The 9561-nt window shown below is 54.1% G+C and overlaps 1 protein-coding gene across 1 annotated transcript in view; it reads right to left on the reverse strand.

Moving 5' to 3' along the window:
* The window catches only part of LOC135309348 (maestro heat-like repeat-containing protein family member 6), a 77110-nt gene extending 67906 nt beyond the window's left edge, over positions 1–9204 (reverse strand). Inside the window, exons 1-10 of the mRNA XM_064435497.1 lie at positions 9024–9204; positions 8692–8840; positions 8208–8355; positions 7776–7963; positions 7549–7686; positions 7167–7281; positions 6857–6994; positions 6488–6664; positions 6200–6352; positions 5939–6040 (exon numbers count right to left, since the gene is read on the reverse strand). Of these exons, the coding sequence (XP_064291567.1) occupies positions 5939–6040; positions 6200–6352; positions 6488–6664; positions 6857–6994; positions 7167–7281; positions 7549–7686; positions 7776–7963; positions 8208–8355; positions 8692–8840; positions 9024–9125 (1410 nt within the window). The 5' untranslated portion in view covers positions 9126–9204. The remainder of the gene's footprint in view (positions 1–5938; positions 6041–6199; positions 6353–6487; positions 6665–6856; positions 6995–7166; positions 7282–7548; positions 7687–7775; positions 7964–8207; positions 8356–8691; positions 8841–9023) is intronic.
* Positions 9205–9561: the final 357 nt, after the last annotated feature.

A 9561-nucleotide genomic window follows, 5' to 3' on the forward strand; every position in this document is an offset into this window, starting at 1 on the left:
GAAATGGAAGAGGGTTTTGACATAAGACCCTAAAACAGACAAGAGTTTTTTGAACAATGACTTATAAGTATTGTCAGACATGATTCATATCTTTTCACTGACTGGGCCTTCACAGCATTAAATTGCTGTGCTGTAACATAGCAATGATTAGTGTCCACAAGAACAAGTCTCAAGCAGATAGTAAACAAAAGTGTTATAGTAGAGCAAGTAGTGGACAACACGATTTTGAAGATTTCTTTTTGAGTCAACAGAAAGTGGGAATTGTGGGAATCCATGGGTTTAGAGGATTTTAGGAAAGCTGGGAAAAAGAAAGGCCTCAGAGCCAGTAAGGAGAGTGAAATGCTTAAGCAGCAGAAAAGATATATCGTCAGTAGCAAAGACATGAGAAATAGAACAATTAAGCTGTGTAGTTTAGCTTTCTAAGTTGCAAAAAGTATATTTTAGTAAATATTTAGAAGGTTAAATATGAATGGGGCTCTATGCTTTGTCTTTTATAAACGAACCATTGTATGAGAGAAAAAGCTGCTATTGTTTTAACCAAAGCTACGTGTGCTTCATGTGGTTGGATAGAACTACTGTCAATATGCTTTTGCTCTATGTAATTGGCTGAAACTGGGTCTGAAACCGTCTTATAATCTGTTGCAACATTAAGTTTCCTCGGCCTGCTGTCTGGATAGCGAGCTGCTTGCATCGATGCATTTGCATAGCGATGTAATGAGTCTGATGCTTCTGAAATAAACAGCTCACGACGCTATTCAGGTGTGGTCCCGTTCCGTTTGTGTCTGTATATAAACGGCCGGCGTCATTGGTTCTAAGACATTATTTCACACCCTTGGCTTACCTGCTTTCCACCAGAGTACAGGTTGCATCTTACTCTTGTCCTCATCAAATAATTATATAAGGCATCCCCTTCCCACTGTATACAATTAGGTTCATCCCTAATCAATTTTCACAATGCTCTTTCAGGTATAACTGTCTATCCCTGAGGAGTTGCAAAAACAATATGTTTCTGTTCTGCTCCTAAATTCCTTGCTAATTCTAGATCTTCCTGATTATACGACATACATCATTGTCATATTGTTCCTTACCTTTGGGAATTAGTGGTGCCCGAACCTCAGCATGGCTTTGTTCTGCTGCTCTTTTTGCAACCTGTTACCCCATTTTGATGTCTGTTTCTCCTTTCTGATGTCCTTTGCAGTGCATAACTGCAACCACTTGAGGTACTAGTACTGCCTCCAGCAATTTTAGGATTTCTTCTGAATGCGTAACTTGCTTTCCTTGAGCTGTCAATAGTCCTTTTCTTTCCAAACTGCTTCATGGCACCTATGACTCTGAAGGCATACTTGGAATCTGTTCATATATTGATCCTTTTTCCTCAGGCTGGACAGAAGGTACAGCTTAAAGTGATTATCTCTACCTTCTGAGCTGACTTGTCTAGGGCTTCTATCCCCTATTGCTCTGTGCTGATTATATATCCTGATTTTCACTGATCTGCTCTTACAAAGCCACTCCCAACTGTGTACTGAGATTCTGCTCCTGGATTTGGGCTTTCTTTAAGATCTGGGCAGCTGGAATAAAGTGGACTTCATGGTTTTGATACAGTCATGCTACAAAGGTTCCTTGTCTGTCTGGTGAGTGGCCAGGAATGCTGCTGGATGAACTAGAGAAGAGATTAGTTTGGTAATACCACATTGTTCCACCAAAGTTGGCTGATGTTTAAGCAATCTGGAGGGTGAAAGCCAACGCCCACTCTTTTGCTCAAGAAGTGCTGCTACTGAATGTGAGATAAATACATATGTTGTGCTAGAGTGAATTCTCAGGCTTCTTGGATGTTTGAAACAAGAGCAGCAACTGCTCACAGTCAGGCTGTCCCCTACTCACTTCATCCAGTTGTTTTGAGAAGTACACTATTGCTCTCTTCTATGAGCCAATTGTTTGAGCCACTACAAGGACTACAATCTCTACGCCCCCTACACAACAAGCAAGGGATCAGAGGGTTACAAGGAGCATAGGGCATCAGTCACTTTGCTTTCCCTGCCACTCCTGTCATTGCAAAGTGGAAATGCAGGTAGAGCTACTGCACTTGGTTCCTGTCAGATTGTAAGTCTCATTTGTGTCAGAGTCACTCTGGCCTTTCTCACCATCTACTTCTTCCTTGTCCTTCACCTGCCAAGCCCCTCTGGCTGACAATGCAAATGCAGTTCCACACATTCACACTCTTTCATACAACACAAAAGGGTACTTAGGAGCTTTCCCACAAACTAGAAATTTGTTTTAGTGCTTAAGGTGGTCCGAGCATCTGAAAGATATCACCCAATTGTGGGAAAAAATTCGCAGCTAGGCTGAGAATGAGGTGATCTCTCGGGGACAAAATTACTTTTGAGGAAAAGTCTGAGTAATTTCTCAAGGGCACATAGAGATCATTATGGGAGCAAACCTGAGATAAATATTAGGGGAAAGAAAGAACACTTGGAGGGTAAAATCTCAGGTTATCTAGCTTCCCACCACCTCGTCCCTTGCCCCAGCAGGAAGCTTTGCTCTCCCTGTCCCCAGCCAGCCCAGCCTGGGCACCTCAGGGCTGTCCCCAGCCTCCTGCTGAGGCCCGGCCTCGAGGGCTTCTGCCGCAGGCCTGGCAGACGCTGTGGGGAAGCACCAGAGCAGCTGGCTGTCAGGAACAAGGCGGCTGCCTGGGGGATGCTTGTGGCCTCTGACACCCAATTCCTCAGGGCTTCCCAGTGCTCCAGCCCCTCAGGAGCCTCCTGTTGTTCTGCCAATTGACAGAGGCCATTTAAAGGACACCTCACTGGAAATCATGTTCTTATTTTACTGCGAATATTAAGGAACCACAGTGAAAGAAGATACATTCAATAAAAATGTGTGCTTGGTTTTAGTGAGAAGCAAAAACAAGCAAGGCAGTGCACCTCAATCAGTACTGTACGAGAGAAAGGAGAGCGATTTAGAAAGATGCATCACCAATTGCCTGAATTGTTTATCATCTTGCAGATCCACAGTTGCTGGGGGGCCCTGTTTTGCACCAAGGACCTGGAGAACCATTTCCAGCAACTGGGAAAATCCTACGTGGTCCATCCACCCATAGATGAGGTCTCCAAATTTGCCCCAAAATTCAGTCCACCTTTTATAGGCCAAAAAGAGCAAGTCCAAGTGACTTGATTATATTTTTAGCCCAGAAACACCTGGAGCTGATGGCACACTTCACAACCAGCAGGGGACACAGCTCGGCCAAAGGCCAGACCTCTGCTGCGAGGACTTCCCTTAAAATACCCTACAAACAAACCTCTATTCAAGTCAGTTGGGAAAGTTTCTTAAAATTATACATTTCTGCCACATAACTACCCAGGGTTATGTGACAGTTTCTAAAGCAGCTGGTTTGGAGTCAAACAGCCAGCATTAAGAGTCCTTGTCATCTATTTGCAGCTAAATCACACTTAGGGGGATTTGAAGGAGTTTGGAATGAGTTAGAGACCGGACCTCCGAGTTTTTTAGATGATGCCATTTATTTTTCTTATCTTTGGCACAGACAGGAAGGGTGAGTTTGGCTCGCATTTCCACCGCATGACTCACAAGGTCACAAGACTTCTAGTTACAAGACCTTTTAAGGATTTATTGGCCAATAAAACACTGCCAACAAGGATAAGTATGTTTTGGACCCAATCCTTTAACATTTCGCTTTAGAGACTCATGCTACACTGTAAGCTTCCTTAGGCAATCATGTTATGGCAAACAAACCTACAGCACTGCAATCTCCATTTCTTGTTTCCTTTTTTAACTACTTTTATTTTTTTCTATATCTTAAACTCTAAATCTCTAATCTTTCCTCCAGTTAGCTTCACGTGTCTCTGCTATGAACTCTAAATCCACATTCTCGCTTCTAGCACCTAAATTTGGAAGCCCTTTCCAAAATCTCAGATCAAATCCTCTGTTTAATTCTAAGCTTTGCTTACAAGTCCAAAAGGCTGAGAATTCCCTACATTTTGGGTTCCAACAACACTGATGCAGTGAGTCACAGAGTGCCCAGGACCTGTCTTGTAAGTCAGCTCTGTCAGGAACAAGGCGGCTGCCAGGGGGCTGCTCATGGCCTCTGACACCCAATTGCTCAGGGCTTCCCAGTGCCCCAGCCCCTCAGGCTCTCCCCCAGCCCGGCCAAGCTGCCCGGCAGCAGCGCCGCAGCCCCACAGGAGCTCCAGAGGAGCCCCAGCCAGAGGCATCTGGGAGCCTTCAGCAATGCAGCCAGCAGCAGACGTCCAGGAGGACACGGATGGCGCTTCCTGCCTGCCACAGGCCTTGTGGCCATCTCCAGGCACCGCTCCCGCAGGGATCCCCGCACCTCCGGCCCTGCCCACCCGCTCTGTTGGCAGCACAAAGGCTTCAGCAGAACCACCACAGGCCAAGGGGCTTCTGGCCATTGTCCCTGCAGCACTGCACGCCTGGGCAGCTGGCTGAGTGCAAGCACCATTTTCCCCATCCTACCCTATGCCCTGCAGACCCTGGGGAGCATAAGAGAGATCCTGGAGTCTGTGTGTTATAACACATTCTATATTAACACAGTAAAAGAAAACTAAAAGTAGAACATTCTTGAAAAAAACCAAAATTCCTAATTAGTCTGGTGGCCCCAACTAAAAGAACATATGGAATCACATCTCCACAGAGCTCCAGCAGCTCAGCCTGTGGAGATGGGACAGACGCGGCCGAGCCTTCCACATCCTGCGCAGCTGATTTTGCAGCCTCTGGAACCTGGAGATTGGAGCCCGCTCTGCAGACCTGAGGATGCACAATGATTGAATTGCCAGGCTTCCAACGGCAAGGCTGACGTCATTTGCCCTGTCTTCAAGGGCTGCAAGAAAAAGGAACAGAGCCACGGTCAGAAGCTGGACCTGAGGGATGCAAAGACAGCCCCTTGCCAGGGCCATCCCAGCCAGCTCTTGCCATGGCTAGGAGGGAGCAGGGACCAAGGGGATCAGCCTGAAGCTGCTGGCTAGGGATCCTCCACATGGCCCTGAAAACTATGGGTGATCGGCCCAGACCAGCCTTCGTCCGCACAGGGAGCAGAGCCCTCCACAGCCGGGGCAGGGCTTGCAGGTCTTCACCCGCCAACTCTTGCTGTCAGCCCGCTGCCCTCACTCACCACTGTAGATCATCAGGAGCTCTTCCATGTTCCCCCTCAGGTGCTGTCCGGCCACCCCTGTGAACACAGAGCCTGTCACGGCGGCAGCGGCACAGCTCCCTGCCAGCGGCACTGCCAGCGCTGCGGCCACACGCCCTGCTGGCCCGGCAGGGCTCAGCCCGGGCCCTTGCCGCACGCTGCCGCCCAAGGGCACGGCTGCCAGAGGGCGGCAGCAGCGCCCGGGCCAGGCGGGGCTCCACGGCGCCGGGCCCGGATGGCGCTGCCGGGGCAGCGGGCGGGGCTGGGGCCGAGCTGCGGCGGGCCGGGGAGGGAGCCCGGCCTCGGGGCTCACCCATGAACCTGATGGCCGCCTCTCGCAGGGGCTCCTGGGGGCTCTCCAGGTAGCGCAGGGCCCGGCGCAGCTGCTTGGCCGCTTGGCTCGTGTCCTCTGCCAGCTGCAGAGAGCGGCAGCAGGGAAGGCTTGGAGCGGGCTCAGGCCCTGTGGCGGGCGCTCCCTGCGCCCAGCCCCGGCCTCCCCTGCCCGCACAGCCCTGAGGCGCGGCCAGCAGCCGCTGGCGCCGGGCTCCGCAGGGGCAGAGGGCCGGCTGCTGCCCGGGGAGCCGCGGGGCCGCCCCGCAGCCCCGCCGCGCCGGGGCTCCATGGGCACCCGGCTCAGGCCCACAGCAGCCTGGAGAAGAGCCTGTGCCGCCTCTGGGTGCAGCAGCGGGCAGGGGCACAGCTGCCAGCCCTGCACACTGAGCACCGCGCTCAGGAGCCTTCTCCAGGCTGAGGCTGGGGATTCTCGTTCATCCTTACCAAACACTTGCTGAACTTCCACAGTTTCTCCTCCTTCACCAGCTTTTTGATATCTCTCCTCTTCAGGAACCTGGCCGCACAAAGCAGCGTTTCCCGAGAAGCCTGGAGAGCAGCAGAGTGGCAGAGATGGCCCCACAGCCCAGGGCACAGCCCCGTGTCCCTGTGCCATGGCCTGGAGGAGGCTGCAGCCCACCAGGCGCCAAGGCAAAAGGCAGCCCAGCTCCCTCACAAGGGGGCCACCAGCAGCCCACGAGTGCTCACCTCTGCCACATGCTGACTCTCATCATGGCAGTGGAAGAAGAGTGGCAGCAGACTCTGATGCACAAGCCTTTCCAAAGGTTTTTCTCTCTCTTCCAAAACCTCCATCATGTCTCGGAAAAGTTTTATGGAGAGCAGCTGTACCTGGCTATTATCCTTTATGAAAAAAAAAAGGGAAAAATACCTCAGCATTGGCTCCTCCAGGGCCCCCGGGGCACAGGCCTGGAAGTGCACAGGCACAAATTTTCCAGACTGCATCCAGTGGTCATGGCTGGGAGCACAGAGCCTTACATGGTCAAAGAGTGGCAGGAGTGCCTCAGCCAGCTGCAGGACAATAGGGCTTGACATCAGACTGTATTTGCGCCAGAATATAAAGCTGAGTGCGACAAGTGTCATCCCAGCTATCTCTGCATCATTGTCCCACAGTAGATCCATGAGGCTTTCAGTCAGCCTCCACATTTTGTCAGCCTGTGTGGAACACAATTTTGTGAAACAGCACCCTGCTGCAGCAGGGCCTAGAGGCCAAAGCCTGTCCCGAAGCACTCGGGCAGCAGAAGCGGGAGGCAGGAGAGCTGGGAGCAGCTGCTCCGGGGCCCAAAGCCCAACCAAGCCCAAGCAATTGCGTTCCCAGCACAGCTTCAGCCGCTGCCCCCTTCTCACCATCGAGGGATTGTGAATGAGCTCGAGAAGGGCCCTGAGTGCCAGGCGACGCCTCTCCCTACACGCGCTCTGCAGGTACCTTGACGAGACCTCCACAACACTGTCAGCACATTCACTGTAATCCAGGCACTCGAGGACCTGAAAGGCACAGGGCAGTGACAGGGCACCCGGCCAGCAGGAGCCCGGAACCGCACAGGGCTGGGCCCAGGCAGCAGCACAGGGCACGGGCACCGTCCCAGGCAGCTGCGGCTACGAGAGGGCAGAGAGCTGGGAGGCAGCTCAGCGAGGCAGCACTGGCCTTCAGGCTCACCTCCACAATGAACGCCAGGGCGGCCAGATCCCAGCGTGGCTCCTCCCTGCTGAGCAGCTGGAGGAGGTGGAGTGCAATACTGGAACACAACTCAAGACGAGCATGGCGCATCTCCCTAGGAGGGTGAAAAAGGGACCAGGAACCTGAGCAAATCTCTCCAAGGATAGGCTCACAGAGGTCTGCTCTTTCAGCACCATCCTGCAAGGCGACCGGAGCCCTTTAGGTGGTCCCTCCTTCTGGGCTTTCTCCTCTCCCAGGCTTTTCCAGTCTGCTTGGCCGTCCCTCAGTGACGAGGGCCTCTGGCCCATGACCACAGGGACAGTGTGGGGCACCCTGGGCACAGAGCACAAATGTCAGAAGCATGGGAAAAAGAGGGTCTCACCTGGCCAGCAGACCCACGGCATAGTGGCGGGTATCATCACACAGCAGTGTGTTCCAGACACCCCTGCGTTCCATTGCCACCACCACATCCTTGTACTGCCTTTGGCAGAGCAGGGACTTCAGGGTCCGCACTGCAAAGCTGTGTGCAGAGCAAAGCCCAGGTCACACTGGGAGCACTGGCTCATTCCCAGGCCACGTGGCAGGGACAGGAGCTCTAGGATGGAGCACCTGTTGGGGCTGGTGGCAAGGCCGTGTTCTTCCTGGCATCCCTTCCAGAAGGTATCCACCTCCTCTGGCATATCCAGAGTGCTGAAGAACACTTGGAAGAGCAGCTGCACAAATAGGCGTGGGAAATACACCTTCATTATACGGGGGACACAGCGCACCTGGAGGATCTTCCACATCACCACAGTTGCCTGCAAAGGACAAAGCCCCAGAGAGAGCGCTCAGTGCCGAGGTGTCCGTGTGGCAGGGCCCGAGCGTGGCAGGGAGAGGCCCGGAGAGACGCAGGGGGAGCAGGGGGCCTGGTGGCCCTGAAGCTGCCCCTGGGCCAGGTTTCAGGCCAGCGCCTGAGGCAGGGAGATGCAGTGGGGGAAGGGGGATGGAGAGCTGCTGGAGAGGCAGCCTTGGGGCCAGCAAAGGCCACTTGCAGAAACTCACAGCCAGGGCAAAGACACCCGTTTTGTCCCCATCGGAGGTGCACGTGCTGTGCTCCGGCCAGTTCCCCAGCACATCCAGGAGTACCAGCTGTGCCAGCTCCGCAGTCCTGCTTGAGCCCATGATGGTTTTCCACATGGTCCAAGCAGCTCTGCAGGGTTAGAGCTCTGTCTCAGGCGGGTCTCAGACACAGCACTGTGGCCTGGGCATCTCTAAGGGCCCAGGCTGACTGCTGGCTCTGCCTCTGCCCACTGCCCCTGGCCAGCAGCACTCAGGCAGCCCAGCCCTGCAGCACTGACCCCTGTGGGGTGTCAAGGGAGCATGGCAGCAGGCTCAGGGGAAGGGCTGGGAAAGGAACATGCCAGAGGGCTGGGAAAGGGAGCAGCCAAAAAGCCCTGGACCTCTCTGTTCTTCAGACACCTGGGACAGGCTGTGCAGGGTGATGGGCTGGGGAGCCCTGAGCCCTCTGGCCTGGTGGGCTCCATACCTGTCACAGGATGGGGCCACACGCAGGAGCGTCATTACTGCATCATCCGGGTGCGCTTTGGTGAGATTCAGCAGGGTCTTGTCCATCCTGTGCTCGGCGGAATCATTGGCCAGGAGCCACTGGTGGATGTACCTCACCATGGCGGGCACCTGGAGAAGGTACATGGAAACTTGGAAAGCTGCCAGAGGGAGCAATGTCCCCAACTTCTCCAGAGAAGTGCTTCCATTCCCACTGCAATGCCATGGCCTCGAAGGCTCACAGGCACCAGCAGACGTGGCTTGGGTCGCCATGTGACTCATGGGGGAATGGAAGCCTGGCCTCAGGTTGCTTACTTGCTCTGGCTTGGAAGCACCGTTCTCCACAAGCAAATCTAGCAGGGCGGCACTGGTCTCATATTTGAGGACCTCTGAGTGTGCCCTGAGCCCAGCGCCCATAGCCCTGGCCTCTTCCTGCCGAACACTCTTGATGAAGTCGCAAACGAGCTGTAGGAGAAGGGCAAGAAGCCAGGGATGTTCCATGGAGTGCTCCACACACGGTGCTCGGCTGAGCAGGGACAGCAAGCCCAGCCCAGGTGGGCATGGCTGCAGGTACCTGCGCTGTTCTGCGGAAGCGGCCACGGCTGGATTGCTGCTCTTGTGTGCGCTCCAGGGCTGCATCTGGCAAAGAGCGAGCACAGCCAGAGCTGAGGGGCTGCGGGAGAGGCCGGAGAACACAGCCCAGCCCTGCGCTCCCCAGGCAGGGACAGCCCCGGGATGCCCCAGGGGGATGGAGCACAGCCACTGCGGGGTGTCTGCCTGGGCCCTCTTCCGTCCTGTCCATGGGCATATCCCCAGGGGATGGGATGGGATGGGATGGGATGGGATGGGATGG

This window comes from Passer domesticus, chromosome 10 (genome assembly GCF_036417665.1).
Source record: "Passer domesticus isolate bPasDom1 chromosome 10, bPasDom1.hap1, whole genome shotgun sequence".
Taxonomy (NCBI): domain Eukaryota; kingdom Metazoa; phylum Chordata; class Aves; order Passeriformes; family Passeridae; genus Passer; species Passer domesticus.